General features: G+C 42.0%; 1 protein-coding gene across 8 annotated transcripts in view; it reads right to left on the minus strand.

Moving 5' to 3' along the window:
- Positions 1 to 22661, minus strand: part of CHPT1 (choline phosphotransferase 1) — a 27330-nt gene extending 4669 nt beyond the window's left edge. For 2 of the 8 annotated variants that reach the window (XM_067536027.1, XM_067536026.1), the window contains exons 1-7: positions 22192 to 22661; positions 10885 to 11032; positions 9986 to 10127; positions 6712 to 6796; positions 3312 to 3443; positions 2638 to 2796; positions 556 to 681 (exon numbers count right to left, since the gene is read on the minus strand). In XM_067536027.1, the coding sequence (XP_067392128.1) occupies positions 556 to 681; positions 2638 to 2796; positions 3312 to 3443; positions 6712 to 6796; positions 9986 to 10127; positions 10885 to 11032; positions 22192 to 22434 (1035 nt within the window). In that variant the 5' untranslated portion in view covers positions 22435 to 22661. The remainder of the gene's footprint in view (positions 1 to 555; positions 682 to 2637; positions 2797 to 3311; positions 3444 to 6711; positions 6797 to 9985; positions 10128 to 10884; positions 11033 to 22191) is intronic. The other 6 variants (XM_067536024.1, XM_067536022.1, XM_067536028.1 and 3 more) reach the window with 4 other exon arrangements.
- Positions 22662 to 23981: the final 1320 nt, after the last annotated feature.

Below are 23981 nucleotides of genomic sequence, written 5' to 3' on the forward strand. Positions count from 1 at the left end.
CTTTGAAACCAAAAAGGTCCACCTACAGCCAAGCCCTCCTGTTCATTTATTTTAGGATTATCTGTGTTAATCCCATCGATTATTCGGTCAGTAATTTTAAAAATGTACTTAAGTTATTAATTCACACACAGCTAACTTAAAATCAAAAGCCACCTTAATTTACAAGTTTTATTTCAAGTTGATTTTTTTAAACCATTATTGAAAATTAACCATGTATTTGTGTTTCCACTGCTAAGCATTCATGCAGATTAAAGTTTTGTTAAAATTACTCTGCTAAATTCAGGCTAACATTTACACCAAAGCGAAAGTCTGAATTCAGGACATGAGCCATCAGAATTTTCTTTTGTCCTAAACTTCAGCCCCAAACCATGAATTGCATAGAATCTTGGTGCCCAATACCGTGACAGCTAAAGGCGAAGCAACTAGCCTAAATGTGGCATAAGATGAGAGGAACTGAGTTTTCAACCTGCCCCTTATACACATCTCCTATATGAAAATAAGCATTTAACACTGTTTCAGTGGATTTATAAATTAAAGTTTAAAACAAATGCTTACCAATGCTACCCATAGAACAATATATTCGTCAATAAAACTGTCGAAGTACTGGTCCAAAAACAGAAGAGCTGGCCCAATAAATGCAGTATCTTGAAGATGGATCTCACTTTTTGTCATGTGGGCCACCTAAATAAAACAAGATTGGGCATAGCTACAAAGCTTGACATTTTGCATCAATGAAAATTTACTTTGAGAATATTAACTATTATGGTAACATAATTAAGGAACAGTACAAATAAAAATAAATGCTCTTAGAAGGGACACAGTCAACCTGTTCAACTGATTAATTAAAAAACCCTCAGTTTTTTTTATAAGGGCATTTTCTATTTAAAGTGCTCTAAGCTCTGCTACTATTTAGGAACATCTTTTGGGTGAGCCCATAAGCAATACCACCAAATCTGCTTTTGCCCACCCTGTCTCCTCTGCCTCTCTAATACATGCCTACTTGCTGCTCAATCAGTTTCAGCTTTGCTGCTGTTACTCCTAGCATGTACACCTTTACATTAAAGAAGCGTAAGTATGCAAGTTTCTTCCCTCCAAGGAAAGTGATGTTACCATGAAGCTTATGTGACTGGGCAAAAAAAACTGACTGACTGTGACCATATGTTAGTGTTGTCAATATTTTAGCTACAACAAAGACTTCCATTAAGTAGAGAAAACTACCTTTGGATCCAACCCAGCTATGTAAACAACTGCACATAGAGCTCTTCCTTCCCAAAGGCCTTTTTCCCTGCTGACTGGTAACTAGCTGTGTTTACAGGTTCTTGTACACCTTCAAAGAGTCTTACTGAGCCTTCTGGATCCAGTGCTTCCTTGTTACTTTGCTCTGTATGCACATGTGACGTCTAAGCAGTGAGTCTGTGCCATAGTTGCTTCTCAACTCAAACCTAATACTTCGCTATTTAGCTGTACAGTGAAGCTTTGTTAGACCATTCAAAGTCTGTTCCCGTACAAAAAGAGAATCACAAGAAAAAAGTCCTCCAATATTTATATCCGGAATAATGCTAAAAAGCTTTGTTGACCTTGTGGTTTCCAGTCTAGGTAAGGCAGATCTCAGTCTGGTGTGAGTCCTGCCCTCTTATGAAAAAGAAAAATAATGTAGATAACTATGAGAGAGAAAAGTAAACATAACGTACTTTCAGTTGTCTAGAAGAATTCAGTGTATGTCAATCTAAAGATTAAGAAGATAAAGCAGGAATGCCCAAACCACCAGGCTATATATTCTTGGATGGGTTTTGATGTCTCCTGTTGAAGCTGTTCCACTTTATACAAAATATTTTACTATGTAATTAAATATTCAGTGGCACATGGCCTTGCACTTGGTTCTCCTGCATCTCAGGTGAGTGCCCTAACCAGTGGGCCATGAAGTCAATCTCTCCCTCTTGGGCCCAATGAATATTTAAGGATTTTATAGAAGTGGAACAGCTTCAATAGGAGAGAGTGAAACACAGCCATCCCACTATAACCCATAGCCCAGTGGTTAGGGCACTCACCTGGGATGTGGGAAAACCAAGTTCTGGATCAGGCAGAGTCATCACCACCTCCTCCTCAGGCTATGTTTTGTGCAGGGCCCAATCCAGTTGATGTACTCTAAGGAGGCCTCTGAGCACATCTACTGGATGGGATCTCACAGAAGAGATAGTGGGTGAATGCCTAGTTTGTGAACCCTGCTGGGGTTTAGGCATAAATTAGGTGCTGACCTGCAAACTGGTGGCAGGACTGAAGTGGCTGTGTACATTTCCCCCCAGTGGAAGTTTAAGCTCCTAGAAAACTTTACTAGTGGAAAGTTAGAGCTCGAGGGAGTTTGGATATATACAGGGTTAGGTAGTAGCTGTGCAGGGTTTTGAGGATCTAAATTTTGAACTTGGCCACCATGGCAGTTAGGTCCTGCTTGTGAAACCCAGACAATCTGACAGGCCCAGGTTAGTTGTAGTAGTAGAGGTTCTGCAATAACAAATAGGGTACATTAGCAGAGTTGAGTGGGAGAGCTTGCACAATGCCCACCTTCAGCTAAACTTTCAATTCCTCACTTTCATAAATACCAAATATACACATTCAATAGCAACAAACAAAATTCCTTACCACCAATTTTTGTGTGATCTTAGCACTCACAAATCCAAATGTTAAGACATAGAGGCAAGGGTGCTTTTCAAACAGCTGAGTTGTAGATTTTTTATAGATCATTATTGCCAAAGTGATAACGAGTCCTATATGGAGGCCCGGTGAAAGAACGCTAGTGCCCTGAAACACACAAAAGCAGAAAACATTTCTCCACAAAACTTGAATCAGACCATGAAGTATTGGGCCCAATTTTCAGAAGTGCTGTCCAACCACAACTCCTAAAAGCCAAATGAAATCATGTGTACTCAACATGTCGGGGGAGGAGGAGGAAATCAGGCCCTGAGCTTCTATGTATTAGGGGCATTCATGCTGACTTTTCTTTCCTATTATATTTTACAAATTCAAACCTCATTGCTGTTTCTGTGACAATACAGGAGCCCTAATCAAGAGTATACAGAAAATAGACATGAGATACCACTGCAGTTGAGTTATTATTAGCTGTCTCATTCATATATATTTAATGGCTTTAGAGACAGCATTGAAATATATCAAATATAGTAGAATCAAAGTATTAGATTGCTTAAATAGTCAATAAAATGGTCAGAAGTACTAGCCAAACTACTGATCTAATAACAGTGTCCCCTGCCCACCCACTCCTGCTACTAGAATACAGTTTAATTTGTAAAATATCTTACTGCAATTGTAGATCCATTCTTGCCAACTCCACCACCAAAGATGACACGGAAATAGTTGGAACAGGAAAATAATGCTCCACCCACTATTCCAAGAACAGGAAAAGTCTTCAGTTTTAGGTCTATCAAAGGGATCTTGCAGGAAAAAGGTTTTAAAAAAATTCATCATTCCTTGGAAAAATTTAAACAGCTGCTGAAGTGTCCAAAAACCATTTGTATTGCTCTATTTTAACTAACCTTTTTCCTTAAAACTTACACTCAAAACAATTTCAGAGTATAGTCCTGACCTTGAGAGGACAGATTACCTTTTTTTTTTAAATAATGTTTAAATCTTTGTTTGAGAAGTAGGAGGATAAATTCTGCCCTTGAAATTCAGCTGAATTTTATGGTGCTAGTATTTACAATGCCCTTAAAAGGCCCTTTTTCTACTTTGCTAATTCTATCTCAAATTTGATTCAACAGAAAAGTTGTGTCAAAGGAAAAAGGATAGTTCCTTCAAATTCATTGGTCAGCACAATGCAGCACCACAGGAAATGCAAACTCCATCTGCCTGCTTTGTGTTTAAGTTATACATCATATGATGTATATATTTGCATTATGTGTATTGTCCAGATATAGATTTGTAATAAAATATTTACCTTTTAGAGTCAAATGCAGTTTCAAGGAAACTTCCAAGGCAGCAAAGGGTTAAAAAAAGAGTAGCAATAAATTTCCTGAAACCATGAACATATTTTTGGAGACAGACTTGTTTTTACTTTAGATTTTAATGCTAAGGCAGAGACGAAAATCAATCCAGCAATTAACACAAACAATATAATAAATTAATCAGTCAAGTTTGTGAAATCTATAGATCCCACTTAAGGTTTTTATTTCAATCTTAATAGTTTCAGAAACAGAACAAAAGCTATTTGGGGAGAAGAAAACCAAATTATTTAAGGCAACATTTCCCTCTAAAAATAACTTGCCATGTAATAATTGCCAAATTGATGAATGATTCAAATACAATAAAACACTACCAAAATTATCCAGACTGCAAAATGAATTTGATGTTGCATGGTATTAATATCTATTCTGATCAAATAGTACTGTGTAATATAGATGAAAACAAAAACACCAGGAACTGGAACTACAGTCCAGGATACAGCAGTATTCTGATCAGCAAGTTAAAGTAGTATGGGTTGGATGAATGGACTATAAAATGGATAGAGAGCTGGCTAGATCATTGGGCTCAACGGCTAGTGATCAATGGCTCCATGTCTAGCTGGCAGCTGGTCACAAGCGGAGAGCCCCAGGGGTCAGTTCTGTTCAACATCTTCATTAATGATCTGGAGCAGCGGTGCTCAACCTTTTTTCCCCCCCCGAGTACCACTCGGGCCAGGTACAGTCAGGTCAAGTACCACTTGACCTGACTGTACCCGACCCAAGTACCACTCGGGAAAAAAAGGGAGGGGACCTGCGGCGGGGTTTCGCGGCGGCGGCGGGAGGGATTTGCGGCGGGGTTTCGCAGGGGCGGGGAGAAACTTGCGGCGGCTTACATAGGGGAAACAATACCCGCCGCCGAAACCCTTCCGCCGTTTGCCCATTTTCGGCGGCAAAGTTTCGCAAGGGCGGGCGGGAGGGCACTTCCGGCGGCGGATTCGGCGGCGCGGTACGGCTCGCGTACCACCCAGCCTTCTCGTAAGTACCACTGGTGGTACACGTACCACTGGTTGAGAACCGCTGATCTAGAGGATGGGGCATATTGCACCCTCAGCAAGTTTGCAGATGATACTAAGCTAGGGGGAGTGGTAGAAACCCAGGAAGGTAGGGATAGGATACAGAGGGACCTAAACAAATTGGAGGATTGGGCCAAAAGAAATCTGATGAGGTTCAACAAGGGCAGAGTCCTGCACTTAGGACGGAAGAATCCCATGCACAGCTATAGACTGTGGACCGACAGGCTAGGCAGCAGTTCTGCAGAAAAGGACCTGGGAGTTAAAGTGGATAAGAAGCTGGATATGAGTCAGCAGTGTGTCCTGGTTGCCAAGAAGGCTAATAGCATATTGGGCTGCATTAGTAGAAGCATTGCCAGCAGATTGAGGGAAGTGATTATTCCCCTCTATTCAGCATTGGTGAGGCTGCATTTGGAGTATTGTGTCCAGTTTTGGGCCTCCCACTACTAAAAGGATGTGGACAAGTTGGAGAGTGTCCAGTGGAGGGTAACAAAAATGATTAGGGGGCCGGAGCACAAGACTTATGAAGAGAGGCTGAGAGAACTAGGCTTGTTTAGTTTGCAGAAGAGAAGAATGAGGGGGGATTTGATAGCAGCCTTTAACTACCTGAAAATGGGTTCCAGGGAGGATGGAGCTAGGCTGTTCTCAATGGTAGTAGATGACAGAACAAGGAACAGTGGTCTCAAGTTGCAGGGGGGGAGGGATAGGTTGGACATTAGGAAAAAGTTTTTCACTAGGAGGGTGGTGAAGCCCTGGAATGGGTTACCTAGGGAGGTGGTGGAATCTCCATCCTTAGAGGTTTTTAAACTGCGGCTTGACAAAGTCCTGGCTGGGATGATTTAGCTGAGGTTAGTCCTGCTTTGAGCAGGGGGTCGGACTAGATGACCTCCTGAGGTCCCTTCCAACTCTAATCTTCTATGATTCTATGACTTCACTGAAAGTGATTCCAACTTCTAAAAAAATTTCTGCAGTCAATCCTATATGGTTCTAGTCTACATGAAACATGAGTCACTCTTTCCCCTTCTCCCAAATAGACTGGAAATATTTTTTAAAATATGATGCCAGAACACTATTGGGAAGATATTTTAAAGTTACAGGGCCAGATCAGCTCTTATACCAATGTAAATCCAGTGCAGCTCCATTAACTTTAAATTATTCCAGATTTATGTCAGCATAAAGCAAAATTTGGCCCATTGGCTTCATAGATTTTAATGAACAGTTTGTTTTACAATTGATAAAGTCTATTTAAAGGTTATCATTTTAGGCAGAAATTTACAGAACAGTAATAATTAAATATAAAAAGTGGACGTAATAGAAAACTATTACATATGAAAAACAGACCATGGGTAAGATTCCTTTGAACTATAATCAAAATGTATTTTTCCAGGCCTGAAGTTTACATATGGCAGATGGGGTCTTTTTCCTCTGTGTAGCTCTATATTCATGCATAGGAAACCACACCATCACATCCAAGAGATACAGTACTGAACTACATGGAAACAGGCATCCTATGGTAAGTATATAAAGCAAGGTTTGTATGTATTAAAACTGAAATAAAACCAAAGATTTAACAAATGCCACATAAGCTAAATACAGGAGATTTAAAAACAATTACTGTATTAAACATCAATATGCCTGCACATGACCACTTCAGATACAACTGTGAAAGTCTGAATGCTTGGTACACTTACCTTATAGTCCCACATAGTGGTTCCACCAAATGCAGACAACAAGAAGAGGATTATTATGGCTATCTGAACTTCAGTTACATCAACTCTAGAAAGAAAAGAGGACGCAGGCTTAGTTCATACATCAGTTTTTGGGGTGAGGGTGTTGGAGAGTGGGAATAAATTATTAGTAATTAAAATGTATCCATTCAAGACATGCCATGTATAGAAAATACATGATTTCTGTGACCAATAATTTCTACTTATCAACTAAAGCAAAAACATACATTTTGTTAAATACCTGTATATTGCTTACAGTTATGCACAGAAAACTTGGAGGGTTTTTGGATTTTTTTTAGTATAGCTATATAGGAAATTTTAATAAACTTACAAATTATTGTCATGTAAATATTAAAACGATCATTACAGCAGTGAGCTTTTAAGGAAAAAAACAGTATTATCATCATAAGATCTCTCTATTTAACAGGGTTTTAACCATATTATAGAGTGAACCTTTACACCATCCATGGCATGTTTTATTAAATTGATTAAAACTGACTATCAAAACAAACAAACAGTCTGATTATCCAACATTAATATTCACAAAAATCAGACAGATGTGCTGGGTATTTTTGCAGGCAAATGTACTTTGAGTATTGAATAAATGGCAACCAAATATCAAACTTCTGTCATCTGTCTATTTCTATGTAATTGATGTCTTGTTTTTTAAAAGGGAGGTGCTTATGGAAAAATCAATACAAAACCATCCCTCTAATTTTGGACTATTGTTCTTTTTTCTAGGTTATGAATAATGTGTAGCACCTACCAGCAGGTAAGTTTTGTTTCCTTTTATGTGACCATTTCCACTAGGAAGCCCCAGGCGGACTGTCAAGGTAACATTTATCACCAAATATTATCAGATTGTTTTATATGTATTACCAGATCACATCCCAATATTCTCCAATGACTGGACATGTCCACCATATATGCATAAAATCTTTCACCCACAACTTCTCCAACATTTATCCCCCATTCAAATCATGTTTGTTAACCTGACTGCTGTGAAATATCATTTGAAATTGTATCAACTTTTTTTTCCTCTTATGCTCAGACTGAGGTTGCTTGTCCACTTTTCCAGAGGAAAGCCATTCCCATGTGGGTAATTTGTCTATCACATACAGACATTACTTAGGAAAGAAAAGTTTTCTGCAAAGATTTGTATCAATTCTTTTTTCATTTCCAACTGACCAGAATCCATTGAGTCTATTAAATTTGTTTCTGTATAAAACAACTCTTCTAGAAAATTGAGAAACATAGTGCCTAACTTGAAGGAATTGGTTAGTTTTGATTTCTAAGTTAAGTTTCTTTGGTGAATAGCAGGCCAAAAGTATGTATTCAAAGACTCTCTCCATCCTTAAAACTCTGGTTTGTGATTTGGGTTAAAATCTGGATGATTTGCAATGTGTGTCACTGAGAAGGGAAGAGTTTCTGCCAAAACTTCCTTGTTCAATAGAGACCCAGTGTTTGGCTGGATTAGAGCACCCCCAATCCACTATTGCTTTGAGCTGGCTGGCTTTATCATACCATATCATCTGGAACAGCTAGTCCATCCTGTTGAACGGGTCAGTACAAACCACACTTCACTGTCTTTTCTTATTCAAATAAGAAAGTTTTAATTTGGAGAGAATATCTGTACAAGAAACTATTGAAATGTCAACTATTCTATCATGAAGACAGTTATAAAATGTTGCAATGGTCTCCTAAACACTGCTTTTGCCACCAGTCTGTGATGTGCATCTCCCCTAAACACTGAAAACAACTGGCATGGGGGTCATTTACTGGAAAGGGCTTATGACAAAGAACACTGTTTGAAGCCCGGGGACCAGGGCATGCTCCGTCCCTGGGCAAACATCCCTGAAAGGACCATTATACCTAACTTATTAAACTATTAACTAACTATATACAAGAGTTAGAGAGATAACCACTAAGCCACTTGTGATTGCAAGAGAGAAAAGGTGTTCCAGAATCCGTCATGAGTGGAAAGGAGAAACTGAGAAGGTGCAGGGCTGGCAGTGCCTCATATACCAGCGCATGAGCGCGGGGCTTCCAGGGGTGCCAGAGCCTGCCCTGCAGATACCATAATCTCCAGTAGCCATGCACATGGGCATGCACATACATAACATGGAATTGATATGGGCAAGACCCGAAGAAGAAATGCCCATCTTTAGAAAGTGCTTGAAAAGCCTTTTCTGAAAACTACCAGCACTTACTGTATGTCAGTTGTATTAGCAACAAAGCTTGTGTGCACAGAACTTGCACCATACATGTGAAGTTAAATTTAAAATATTTAAGTAGACTAATTTTTCTAAGCTGCCAAACTGTGTTGGCTTGTATATTTGTAGGACTAAAGAACTATGAATAAAAAAAGACAAGGATGTGCATCAATACCATTTAAAAGAATCTATTTTGCAACTTCCCATGAATGTCTGTCTGCTCTTCAGGGCATTGGTTGGTTCAGACCATTCATAGTGAGATATATTCTTACTTCTGTACCATTGGTTCTAATCAAACCCCTATTAGTAATGTCCAAATGTTGTTCCCCATCTGATCATCTTTTATTGCTATGAAGTGATCTAGTACATAGTTACCCACATATCAAAGAAAATCACCATCCTCACTAATAATCTCAGCAAAGGGGCCCAAGAACAGAAGTGAGAGATTAAATTATCATTTCACTTTTAGAGAGGAACAATTACAAATACAGGACTGAGGGACATTGGCAGAAAAGCTTCCAGTGCCACCGTGCGTGCTTTACTACTATTATAGAAGGAGCTAATGCAGATTCCATTATCTTCCTTTAGACCAAGACGCAAGAAATAGAAATCAGATAGGGTGTGTATATATATATATATATATATACACAAGTAGTAATTGTCACTGTTCACACATTCTCACCTTCTAATCAATTGTGATTGGGTTGTGAACAGGCCACATCTACTCTAACTGAATGGACTTTGCTAACACCTACCCTCCCCATTGTTGTTCCTTACCCTTGGATGTACATATATACCCCCATCTGATTTCTATTTCTTGCGTCTGACGAAGTGGGTTGCAGCCCACGAAAGCTTATGTCTGCAGAAATTAAATTTGTTAGTCTTTAAAGTGTTACAGGACTCTCGTTGTTTTTGCCGTAAACAGACTAACACGGCTACCCCTCTGAAATTTTAAAGACAATCAAAATCTGATTTATCAAATCCAATGATCAATTGTATATGGGTCTAAAGAGAGTTCTACTTACTTTCCAAACTTTAACATGCCTGATACATATGTCTGCCAGTGAGCACAATAAAACATGAATGTTCCCACAAAACAACAGAAAAACAGCCAGTCAGGGTTCGTTCCTAGTCGAACAGCTATGCAGGCTCCAATAGAAACAAAAACTGAAAGGCAGAGATAAACCTGGTTAGTCATAAATAATTATACTATCTGCAATTTTAAAGACAAACATTAGATAAAGTTTGATTGCAATAGTATAGTGACTTGTTGGACAGCATTTTCCAAACTTGAAGCTGAGCCCCATTCAGGAAAATGAAACCTATGGTGGCTCACCCATCTTAATTTATACAGAACTAGAATATCAAGTCAGGAGAGATTTAATTCCTTATGTGTGTCACATCAGATGGAAACGCATACTGTAGATATTAGTGTTAAAAAAGCCTGAACAATGATATGCCTAGAGATACTGCACTTGTCTCTAAGGAAATCTCTGAATGTACCGTATTGCTTACAAAAAGTGATCAGATTCAATAGAGGGAACACACTCACACCATGCTTTCAATATGTGCATGCAAGAGCTAGTTAATATGTACTGTACATCTCTCAGGGCCACTTCTGAAATATTTTCCTCCTCGCTAGGTTAGTAAGTAATCACCTAGCTCTCATACAGTGCATTTCATCAGTGGATCTCAAAGAGCTTTACAAATGAGGTCAGTAGCCTTATTCCCATTTTACAGATGAAAAACAGAGGCACCAACAGGGGAAGTGACTTGTTCATAGTCACCTAGCAGGCCGGTAATAGAACCCAGGACTCTAAAGTGCCAGTTTAGAGCTTTACCCATTAGGCCAGACTGGAAAAAACTAATCCTAGTAAGGTACAAGTTACCCATCCTAGTTTTAAAAAGTCAGAAATAAAGTTACCTGTGGAAATAGAGTCACAACCATGGTCAAAAAGTTCCCCTAAGGGGGAACTACTGTTTGTTCTTCTGGCTTGTTTCCCATCAATAGCATCCAGGGACTGGTAAAGAAAGAGTCCTAACGCACACAAGAGGAATACCCAAAACGGTGCCTGAAACAGATGCATAAATATCAATACAGTCAGTTCCAGATTACTTACTATTAGCCAAAACCTATCATACTACAGATTTTCTCTGCATTAAAAACTCTCAGGGCAGTACTGTGCTAAGAGACTACCATGGGCAGGCCAAATTCTTCTTTCAATTCCAGCAGTGTAAACCGCAGTAAATCTGAAATGAATTACCCAGTTTACATCACTGAAACAGAAGTCTGTCATTTTTAATCTATGCAGTCTCACACTTGTGCTTTCATTTACAAAACTAAACGTTTAGGTAGATACAGCTATTTAAAGTGGCATCAAGATTAATCAGCTTCAATTTTCTCACCTGCAAACTGAAAGAGGACCATATAATTAGTAGGGAAAAAAAGTGTTCAGGGATTCATTCAAATTCTCTGAAGTCAATGATATGATTAACTCTGGATTTTATTTTCTTCCTAGGTATTTAAGAGAGCTGGTTTTACTTGCATATCAAATTGAATTAATATGCAAATAAAAGCAGAAAATTCAGTTAGTAATTTTGCTAACAGAAATTTTAGTTTTTAAATACACAAAGTGGGAGATTTTTCCAAGGCTCAAATGGTGGGCAGACACCTAACTGCCGTCTGTGCCTTGCAGAATCTCTCCCAAAGTAAATAAATGATTCTCTTAAGAATGAAGAATAAACGTCTATTGAATGTAGATGATCATTTATTTATTTCTTGTTTTAAATTAACTGCGGGCTGTTTTCAATCATTCATCACTGGGTTTTAGTTTAGGAGACTTTGCCATGATAGTGGTCCCATCTAGGAGGGGAGATTTAGCTTTCAGAAATCAGTATGACTTTGTCTGCTTGACAACTAATCCTTACCAATTACTTTTCCTCATATACTCCCAAACCTAGTTTCAGTGGAGGTTCAGTGGAGGATTTTTGCCCCCAAGTTGTTACCAACTGTCACGCTTTACACAAAAAATTGTTCAGGAAGAAACAAAGTCAAACCTAAAGGTGACATGCAATATGTATATATCAAATAGCGAAAAAGCCATAGTAAATTATGAAAATTAATTCTCTTCTCTCCCTAGGTAGGAACTCTCTTATGTCCTGCCATCAGTTACTCTTGTACAATCCATCTTCAGTGGGAGCTCACGCGTGCAACAGGGCAGAATTTGGCTCTACTGCATATATCCTAATCAAAATAGATAATATTTCTTTTTCAAGTCTGTTAATTAAAGGTTGGAGAGTGTATTTGGATAACAACTTATATATTACATGGATAGCCCCACATCTATTCATTAATATTCAGTTTGAGAGCCAGGGAGTAACCCATATTAAGTAAATACTCACACAACAGGTACACCCACAAATCAGCCAATCCTCTCAGTTAAATCAGAAAAGGGAAGAATTTTGACAGCTGAATAAAATAAACTTTTTTAAACTTAGTTAGGACAGGAGGTTTTCAGTGAAGGGAATGCTGAAAGGGGGAAAAATGAAAGTGTGGTGAGATAGATGCCCTTTAAGCCCTCTTTTTTATTGCCCATTACAGCACTTGTGAATCAGTTTGTTTAGAACAAATCATGCATCAGGTTTAGACCCATCCCAGGAATCCACAAGCAAGATCTTCCAACTAGCACCATATTTAAGGAAGGTTCCATTTTGAGCTTAAAAGCCTTGCTCATAAAGCCAGAAAACAACAATACTTAAAGCCATGAATTTTTAAACAACATTTAGATACATTGACAGTTTTGTCTTTCTAAAAATTATCTGTACTTGGGACCCTTCTTAATCCATTCAATCCTAATATGACCTTCTAAATGAGAATCTAGTATATTTCTGACTTGGAGGCAGTAGTAGAACCATCCAAGTTAAGAGAAGGCCAAGTGATCCTTGTCTGCTAAATCTATTTGAAATTTCCAGGTAACTATACTAACCACTGTATAGCATACTGATCAAAAGAAAGTAAAGTAGTGAAAACTCTCAGGGAAATAAAGGATTTGAATGTCTTGAGCACAGAATCAGATTAATTCTCCAAAGTAGGTCATTCAAAGAAATCATATAGGAAATAAATACAGGACCTAAAATAAATCTTTAAGGAGCCCCGAGAATTCATTATAATCAAGCCAAGTTTGTGAAAGGATCTCAACCTGACCCCCTAAATTGCACTTGCAATTCTGCAAGTACAAATAGAGTTTAGTTAGATATTCATCCGATTATAGGATTAATTGGGTAGTTGTTGTAGGTGTCCAATTTCTACTTGCATCTGCAAACAGTTGTTGGCACAATTTTAGAAGCTGTCTCAGAAAATATGGGCTTTCAAGCTTTTTAAATATGTTTATTATTATTGGGTTTAAGCTTCTCCAATGTGGGGGTACCTACTTATGTAGTCACAACATAACGTCTGTTATGCTCTTCATGTCGGTATCACTTCAATGTAAAATAAGACTACCATTTAAATTATAGTCTGAATGTTTTTTCCTATTGTTAAGTGCTCAACCAATCCAGCTTGGTTATCTTATTTCTTCTCACTCCTTAGACAGAGACATTGCAAGTGCAGTCTTGATATATTTAATTACATCTTCATGATTATTACTACTCAATGTAATAATCTGGTCAAATTCATATTCTCTCATTCAAAGAGTAGTTGTCTCTCCTGGCCCAAGTACGAAACCAAGGACTTTGGGGCTTTCATTGTGGTTTACATACTGTCAGGGACTCTGAATCCCTATCTATCTTTAGGTCAAAGATCTAGATTCACATCTAGATTAGAAAGGCCTAAAAATAATGATTTATGAAACAAGATGCTTCACACTCCCCTTCCTCCCCTTCTTCTCCAAAATAGTATTAAGTGAGGAGAAAATTAAAAGTCTAGCATCTTAAGATTTTCAGCATTATCTGTAAATTGGATATAAAAAGATTTAAATTCCAACTGACATCAGCATTTTGGTGGCAGGTAGAAAGCAAAGTAACATTATGGAAGCCCAACGAAAGAGATTATAAACTAGTTTCCATACTGCTCCAATACAGGTTTAACATTTTAAAATAATTAAGTTTTATGTTTGTTCTTCCAGTTTGGTCTGCAATCCTTCCCTACAATTTTTTCCCCCTTGCTTGGGATGTAGGTTTCAGACAGCTTCTGCAACACATCTTAGACAGGTTCCTTTTAAGCAGGAGGTAACTTTGTGTGGTGGTGTGTGCATGGGGTATTGTTATGTCTCAGAATGGATGCCTGTTTGCATGATGCACCAGGTGCTCATCAAGAGATTATGAAATCTCCAAGAGAGGAAATTTACCGTAAAAAAAAAAAAAAATCCCCTCCTGCAGTTTAGGAATTAAAGTAATGGATTGCTGGGTGTAACTGGGGATATAGGGGTATACCCTGGATCTTTCACTGAGAGGACAAGCAGACAGAGTGGCTTGTCTCATGAATGAAAGATCATAGCCAAGCCTGGCTGTAAAATGCTGGAAAGACTTTGGGTGAGGATTGCTCTGTAAGACATTAAAGTATCTAGTTAGCTAAGTCTAGGTTCTTGAGTGCATGTTATGATTTCATTTTACATGTAACCATTTGTTTCCAATAATTCTACTTGCTATCACTAGAATTGCTATACTTTGTTCAATAAACTTTTGTTTGATTTCACCATAAACATACTTAAGTGCTGGGCGTTAAGAGGAGTGGTGATCTGAGGTGTAACTGGTAAACTTGGGTTACTGCTTCTTTGGAAGCAGCAAATCTGTGAGTAGTGTGAGTGTCCAGTGTAACGGGGGTGGAAAGTCCAGAGAGACATGCAGAGGGCCTGAGGATTGACGTGTACCTGCTGCTAACCTGTAGAGGCACAGCAGAATCTGCATAGGCCTAGAGGGGAGAACTTCTGTTGCCCATGGCCAGTGGAGATGAGGAACTGACCCATGACAGGCACAGACAAGGCTTCCTCAGACAAAGGGCAGCTGGTACTGCAGTACTTCCCAATTCCAAGTACCCACGGGAAGCATCACAGCATCTCAAAGCCATTTCAACTCATTAGAGGAGTCCTGCCTAGAAGTCACAACCACTGTATTACAGTTACAAGCCTGGGGAATACCACATTTCCATCAAAAGGGTGTTTGGGTGGGGGATTATGTAGCATTTTCCTCCTGTGTTAGGCCATGGGATAAGTGCTCCATACTGCAGGTCAGGCACAGGCCTGGTCATCAACTGCTGCAGGGTCTGTTTTGTCTGTGTCTGGAGGGGGCAGGAGCAGATAAAAAGAAGGAAAAATGCCTGCTCTGCTTCTCTCCTTTTCACCCCTTTCAGTCACTATTCTCTACAAGAGCTGAGCATGCCTGGGCCTCTGCTTCTGCCGTTGGGGAAGAGCAGAGTGAAACAGGAGGATTCCCTTGCTCTCCCTCTCTTTCACTACTACTTGGCACCACTAGGGAAGAAGTACAGGCAGTTGCAAAAGAATACATTAATTAGATGCACTAACAAGATCCCCTGGAGCTAATCTGAGAAGGCAAGTTCAACAGCCACAGGGGAAACAGGAAAATACTGTAACCCCTTAATACCATGCCGTATTTAAAACTCAGTAAACTCACCATCTATTATTACCACTATACTCTGCCACGTAGTTCAACCCAGCTAAAAAAGAGCTATTATTTGTCTTATTCACTAGTTTCCTGCATGCTACTTAACTAGAGGGTGTCACTTTGTTGCTTCTGCAGGTCGAGCCCATTACACACACCAGGGAGTCCCTGAATTCCTCCACTCCCCGCACAAGCTCCCTATGTGCCGTTCTCCCATTCCCCTTTATTTCAGGGACTCCTGCAATTCCACCTCCACCTCCTCCCTCATGCCATGGCTCTGTGTGTCTCCCTTTCCCCTCTCCCGCCGAGTCCAGGGGCTCTGAGTGCACACCTATTCTCTTCCACCTTCTCCACTATGGTAGGGGCTTTGCGTGTCCCTCTATACCATTGTTCCCAATTCTCCCAACAGAGAGAAACAGCATTAAGAGATTCCTTATCATCTCTTAATTTAGTTGTTTCATCTAAAACAGTGGTTCTCAAACTTATTTGATCGGGTCCCTCCTTCTTTGTGTCTGTAGTTGTTTATGCCCCCAAGTATATGGACTGCCATCCAGCTCTAAAGCTGAGCAGAGAGCAGCGGCTGCTGGCTGGATGCCCAGCTCCGAAGGCAATGTCACGCCAGCAGCAGCACAGAAGGGTGGCAAAGTGATATTCATCAATATCACTTTTTACAGCCGACTTAGCACCCCATTGCCCCCCTTACTTCTGTACTGCTGCTACTATCCTGGGGCTGACAGCCTCCAGGTGAGGCTCCAGGTGAAGGCCTGAGAGGCAGGAGGGGGAGGGAAGGGGAGCCAAAGCCCGGGTGGCAGGGCTCTGGATGGCTGTCAGCCCCAGGGGCAGGGCTCCAGCTGTCCCCTTGATCTCTGCCTCCCGGGTGTGCACAGCCCTTCTGCACGAGCCCCAAGAATGCAGAACTGACAGCGAGAGCTCTTCAAAAAACAAACAAAAAGCCCCCAAAAACTCCCACACCACACAGCTTGCTTGACACATTCCCATACCTCCCTTCAGAGGCCTGTCTCATAGTTTTGAGAACCGCTGATCTAAAACCTCAGTTTTTTGTGAATAGTTTTTTTTTTTAAAAGGAAATCCATGCTGGCACCTGATCAACACTTCTTCCCCTCGAAAGAATCAACATTACCTTTCTAATGCTACCTGAAACATTGGTCTGCAGTGTACAATCTCACTTTTTGCACTTTTTAAATATAAGTACATCAGCTTTTCTCCAGTCATTTTGATCTATGCCCACTTTCAGTGACTAATAGCAGTAAATATTTATGTTAGTGCCCAGAAGGTCCAGACAGGATTGGGATCCCATTATGCTGAACACGGGATAAACATAGTAAAGGGGCAATCCCTGCCTTGCAGGGCGTACAGTCCAAAAACAGACAAAGGATAGGGGATGTGGATACAACATACAATACAGATAATTTGCAGCTTAGTCTCTTATCTTTGGGCAAATTTTATCCTGATCAAGGTTTTTTTTTGACTCTCCTTTCTTAGATCTTGCTATAGTTACATCTAATTTGTGTATGATTCTTATAAACAGATAAAGGGGAACATGGCCATCTTCTATCTCCAGTTCAATTTTGTAGCGTTATCTTTATGGAGGCCTCAGATTATGCTGTACTAATGGAACATTTGAGGATTACTGATGTTGGACCCCTCGAAGAACAGGGAATGAATGTAGAAAAGTGTGCATTTTCCTCACACCTTCTAAAATCTTTAAAGGGAAACTGGTCAAATACAATCCCAGTTCCTCTTGCAAGCCAGCCTGGTCTACAGTGGTTAGGACAGCAAAGGTCTAAGTAGCCATTTTGGTCTTGGCTCTCCATCATCCCTCCCAACCTCTCACCAAGAGCACTCTAGCATTTTGGGGTATTTTTCTTCCCCGCAGAACAGTCAATTGTGCACTGCCAAATGGGGATAGTATGGAGGAAATAGGTCTGCCTAATCTTGGAGCTTTACAAAGATATTGTGAGATAATAAGAGTGTGCACTTATAAAAAGAAGTGATGCAACTCCTGGTTCCTTCCGGTGGGTAGGACATGCTAGTGATGCAATCCCAGTATCTTGATAAACATCTTCAGAACAGCTGCTACGACAGTCACCTGTTATAGCACACTGACTGACTGACTGACCTTTGCCTTTTAATTGATTTTAAGAATTTTATAACTTTTAATCATTTTAGGCCATCTAAGTATAATCTGTCTCCTGTGTCTTTAAAACCCATATCAAGGCTTGAGGGTTCTCAATCCAGGACTTTCACAGGCACTAAATGACCTACACTTTTTATATTATCATTATTAAATGTGTACCTAGACTCACCTAAATTTCAATAATCTAAGGTACTATTAGCAGTGGACTTTAATTATATAAAATCTTCTCTCTCTAACACTCCACACAATTTTATAGAGGGAATGCAGTATGTTGTAATACTCCTCACAATTAAGTAGTTAAAACTCTCACTCAATTATAATGGGAAAGGTTGCTTCTGGGGGCCAATTATGTAGAGGTGAGCTGTTGACATGTGCTATGTGTCAGGTTAGCCAATGATTTAATTTATTTTTATTACCTCATCTACCTTGTCTCTCGAGTATCCTGGGACTGACACAGCTACAACTACACTGCATGAAAACAATGGGTGTTAAGAATTCAAAAGCAGGCATTGCAAATTTGGATGCTTCTCCCAGTTTGCCCAACTAAAACCATTTTGTTTCTAAATAAATAAATTAAAAAAAAAAAAAAAAGTTTGCTGGCCATTAATCTAGAGCCATAATGCAAAAGTTTAGGGTATTAAAATACCTCAGACACGCCAAGATGCTCAAGTGTTACAATATCAAAAGATCTATAATACACTAATCCTACTGACAACAGTGATATTGTTGTGGCTAGCACAGTTTCAACCTTGGTATGAGTAAAGTTATGAATGAGCCAGGTCTCTGAGCAACTGCACTTCTACACATCCTGAGGAATTTGTGTGTGTTATTGCATTATTTACCACAAACAAAGCCACAACTAACTACAGGTTTGTAATTCCATCTCACTCCATTATTACAGTCTGAATAATGTAAACTCTTCTCTGTATGATCCACAAATATTTTTCCTAAAATGAAAATATCTAAGGGCGATATTTAAAACATCAGGTTAACCCATTAGGCTTTAACCTGTGAAGACAGAGTCCTCCTACATTTTGAGTCACAAGTGAAAACAGGTTTGGAGGTTTCATTTTAGCTCTTAACATAGGTTTCTCCACATCCCAAAAATACAGCAAAAGTCAGAGCCAGAGCCTGCAAGTGGATCTGCACAGATAGGCCCTTGCAAAGCCCTATTAACATTAGTGAAGTTCTCCAAGAGTCTGACTGTGTAAGTGCGCTTACAGGACTAAGGCCATGGTTTCTACCTTGGGATAGAAAAGTCTAGGCCTCCTCACCCCTGCCTTGCACACAGTAGTAGTTCAAAACTGCAAGGAGGACTCCCACACTGCTCATTCTCTTTCTTGGAATGGAAAGATGACAGAATTTGTTTGGGCAAACAAGTTGGATAATGGGGTGAGTTTATGTTGTAAGGTGATGTATATGTTGGTGAGAGAGAATGACCCTCGAAATTCAAACAGCAAGAACACACAATAAAAGAGGGTCCTGCTTCTTATTACATTTTTAAAATGGATGCTGTGATGGCTCAATGAGATTTTTAATTAATATTGACAGGTGAAATTTGACCCAGCATTTAGGTTTTACAAAATTCAACTGTTATAAAATTAAGACCAATGAAAAAAATTAGAAAAATTTCTCATTGAGCTAGTGCGTTAAAAATAGAAGTGTAGCCATAGCAGCGTGAGGGGCAAGACCCCCAACTATGTACTTGGGGCAGTTAGCTCCTCCCCCCACTTGCACGGCAATGACTACACTTCTATTTTTAGCATGCTAGCGCCACAACTAGTGCAGGTATGTCTACCCAAACTGGAAATTACAGCCCCAGCTCCAGTGCAGACATATCCTAAGTTACCAGAGTAGCATTAGGCAGTTTAAATGCCAGCAACTTCAGTCTACACTAGTGCACTCATCTTTGGAGCTGAACTGTTGGTAACATTGGTGGGATATTTTGAGCAAAAACCCCTTAGTGTCACAGAAAACTAAGATTCTCATGTAAAGACATGACTCCAGGAGCTGGGACTTAAGGACACCAAATATGACACTCATGATAAAAAAAAAAAAACCATGATAACTGGCAATATACAAGACATCTTTTTTTCTCTAAAAGAGAAACTTCAAAAACAGGCTTGAAATTCATCCCCCAAAAGGGAGTCCCCTACCCCACTAAATGAGTGAAGTTTGGAATAGGGCAAAGTATTAGAAACTTTTCATCATTAGAAGCGAGCTCCCCACAGACAAGAGCACACCAACTCAAAGCAGCACCAGACTCTGCCAGAACAACAGATGCAAAACCTGCAGATGCATCTCCACTGCTATAATGATCCACACCCAACACACCTTTCAAGATCCATGGGTCCTACACATGGATATCACAATACATGGTGTACCTCATCCAATGCACTAAATGCCCCCCACTAACTAGTGTATGTTGGTGAAACCAAACAATCACTACACTCAGAAATTAACTCACACAGGAAAATGATAAAATACAAACACACCCTATCACCTGTGGGTGAACGCTTTTCACAAAGCAATCACTCTATATCTGACCTCTCAGTCCTCATTCTCAAAAGAAACCTCCACAACACTTTCAAAAGATGAGCCTAGAAGCTTAAATTCATTACTCTGCTAGCTAGTAAAAGTCATGGACTGAACAGACACACTAGATTTATGGCTTATTACAACAGCCTTAACCTACTAACCCCCTCTTTTTGTCCTATAACTGCAGAGATGTTAACGGGCCACTCTCCCTTGAATAGTCCCTTAAAATATGTCCAATTTTTGCTAAACGATCTGTTCCACCTTGTATTTTGCTGTGATGCTGGAAGTATCTTTCCCAGATCTGAAAAAGAGTCCTGGGAGGCTGGAAAGCTTGTCTCTCTCACCCACAGAAGTTGGTCCAATAAAAGATAATACTTCACCCACCTTGTCTCTATTATCCTGGGACCGACATGGCTACAACTACACTGCATAGTACAAATCTTGTTGGTTCACATTACAACAATTTGATCTTTTCTGTGTAGACTGGACGCCACTATGTTACATGGTTTAATGCCTTCTAAAAAGAGAAGGCCAAACCTAGTTATAACACAGGTGGGGTTCAGTAGGATTTACTGTGTGGTAGCTCGAAACATTGTCTGAATTGACAGAGCTAGAGTTGTGTGGTTTTTAAAGCTTGCAGAGGCTCACAGTAGGAAGGGATTACAATGGGGGCAGGTTCACTGCATGTAGGAATTTGTTTTGCAATGAGAGGTGTGTGTGTTACAGCTGGAAATTACAACGTGTGAGGTATACAGGGTGTTTTTGTGTGGTTGATATTCACACTAAAGGCAGAGCTATAAGCCCTCACACAATGGGTGTATACCAGTGGTTCCCAACCTGTGGACTGGGGGGCTTTCAAAGTGGCCTGCGGCTCCCCTCCAATGGCTGCACAAGGGAGCTGCTACTTAAGGACCTAGGCAGAATGTGTTTCTGCAGGGCTAAAAAACCAGTGCAGGCTCTCTGCTGCAGTCAAGGGGTTGGGAGATCAGCACTCCCCTCCCCCTGGCTGTAGCAGGGAGCAGGGCAAAGTGCTCCCACTGCACCACCTGGGTCCATAGGTGCTGGGATCCCTGCTGGAGCCAGAAGGAGGAGAGCATTGAGCCTCCATCCCCCTGACTGCAGAAGGGAGCTGCTAGAGACCCAGTTGGAGCGCACAGGGCTACAGGATGCATATGGTTTCCCTGCTGCAGCCAGGAAGATGGGAGATAAACTCCCACGGCCTGCTGGTAGAGACTGGTGGCCCTTCAGGGTTGTAAAAATGATACCTGTGGCCCTCGAGCCAAAAGGGTTGGGAATCACTGGTGTATACAATGTGCACAGGGAAAAATGAGGGTTGCTGGGGGAGTTTCAGTCAGGGCCAGGACCCTGGGAGCAGAAGGTCAGTTACAGCATAGGTGGATTTAGTGATTCCAGTGCAGGAGGGAGTGAAGTTGTTTACAAGGGAGCCTACTGCAGGGAGGAGGGGAATGTTTGAGTGGGGCACTAGGGACACAGTGCAGGGTGTTTAGGTGAGAGCAAACTGGGGGCGCGTGTGTTTTATAACTGGGATTACTGTGGAGAGGGCGGGGCCTGGGGAAGGGGATTACTGTGGAGTGAGAAGAGATGACACCCGGGGGGGGGGATATTCTGGGGGGGTGTGTGACAGACAGCAGGTGGCTGGGGTAGAGGGAGTTACAGGGGTAGAGGGGGGGCAGTGTGAGGTAAGGGCGTGATCTGAGGGGGGCAGTGTGGCTGGGGAGAAGGGCACGGGCTGGGCATTACTACAGACCAAGAGGGCAGGGGGAAGGGAGGAGGAGGAGTCACCCCCTGGGTTAGTCTGGACAGAGGGGGCCGTGCCAAGCCGGGGGCTCCGGCGTGAGTCCCTGGGGGCCGCGGAGGGCGGCCGAGACGGAGAGCCGCTGGCGGGCGGGCGGGCGGTACCTGCTCGGTGGCGCTGGGGCAGTAGGCGACGAGCAGCAGCGTGGTGAGCAGGTTGAGCAGGAGGCCGCTCAGGGTGATGGTGTTGGGGGCCAGCCAGGCCGGGACCCGCTCCACCAGCCAGGCCCAGTAGAGCTGCAGCGGCGGCTCCAGCAGCGAGCGGCCGGACGCGCTGTAGCGATGCTGCTCCAAGCGCTTCAGCTGCGCCGCGCTCAGCGGCTTGGGCGGCGCCCACAGCCCGGCCATGGCCGCTGCTCGCGGGGGGCTCCGCTCCGCTCCGCTCGGCGCCTGCCTGCCTGCCTGGGCCGGGCCTGGCCTGCTGCCGCCCCGGGGCTCGAGTCGCCGCTGCTCGGCGCAGCGGGCGGGGGGGGGGCGGGCGGGACGGACGGACAGACGGGCGGGGGCTGGGTGCCCGGAACCGATATTTAACCCGCGGCGCCCGGGCCCTGAAGGGAAGCGCGCGCGCGTGTGTCCGACCCCAGCAAACCCCGCCGGCCCATGGGGAGCCCCCAACCCCGTCTGTCAGCCCCCGAGGGGGCCGGGCTCCTTCCTCTGCCTCCCCCCGGGGGGCCGGGCAGCTCCTCCCCCTTCTACCTCCCCCCGGGGGGCCGGGCAGCTCCTTCCCCGCCTGCCCCCCCCCCCAAGGGGGGCCGGGCAGCTCTACCCCCCGCGCCCCACAGGACGCCAGGCAGCTTCTCTTTTCCCTCCCCCCTCCCCCAGGAGGGGAGCTGCTGACCCCCCCCCCGCCGCGCGCTGAGCCCGCACCCTGTGCGTGTAACGCTCCTAGCTGGCACTGGGGTAGTCTCCAGGGCAATGGGCTGCCCACACAGTGCCCAGCACCTCAGTGACAACTGGAGAGAGAGCTGATCTCCCCGCTCTCTTGCTAAGGCCTGTCATCTCCACAGATCATACTTCCCACCAGGGTGACAACCTGTCTTGCTTTTTAAGGGACACATCCTGCAACCTATACATGTTTCGGCGCTGCTCCTTTGTAGTACTTACCTTGGCACAGAGCTCAAAGCACTTTACAAAGGAATGGAGGCATCATTAGCCCCATTTTACAGAGGGGGAACTGAGGCACGAAGAGGTGAGGGGGTCTTGCTCAGAGTCATGCAGCAGTTAAGTGGTGGAACCGGGAATAGAACCAAGGTCTCTTGACTCCCAGACAAGGGCCCTAGCCATTGCATTAAAGAGACATTTGATCAACTAACACTGAAAAGGATCATAGTGTGGTATAAAGGGATGATTCTGTGCTGTGTGGAATTTTTGTACCACAAATAAACATTGTGGGATGCTGTCTCTTAAAAATAATCTTTGTCCTGTATATTTCATTTGCTCTTTTTTGAAGCATGGGTACTTAATTACCATGTGGTCTCAAAGGATGCTCACCTGAAAGGGTTGAAATGTCAGTGGTAATTTCCCAGAAGTCCAAGCACCATGCTTGGTGCAGGGCGCTGATTGCAGCATTCAATAAATAGGTGCAACTCTATGGAAATAACAACTGATGGCAGATTCTGCTAGCATCCATATGTAAGATGTCTCTCTTTTCTAGGCTACTTGTCCACATATATAAAGATGATGCCACTATATAAAATAAATGATCTCTCTGTGTGTATGTAATACGTAGCTGGCTATTGAACTAATATTATAAACCATCTCTTCATTCATGGTTGATAGTATCTCTCCCTGTATCTTGTCATGTTTTATCTGACTTGGAGGTTCTCAGACTGTGGTCTCTTAACCACTGGTGGTATATGAAGCAGTTGCTTGTTGTCTGCTGAGAGCTGGCTTAT

Source organism: Emydura macquarii, unplaced genomic scaffold (assembly GCF_026122565.2).
Source record: "Emydura macquarii macquarii isolate MOO-44397 ecotype Brisbane River unplaced genomic scaffold, CSIRO-AGI_Emac_v2 contig_3530, whole genome shotgun sequence".
In the NCBI taxonomy this organism is placed as follows: Eukaryota; Metazoa; Chordata; order Testudines; family Chelidae; genus Emydura; species Emydura macquarii.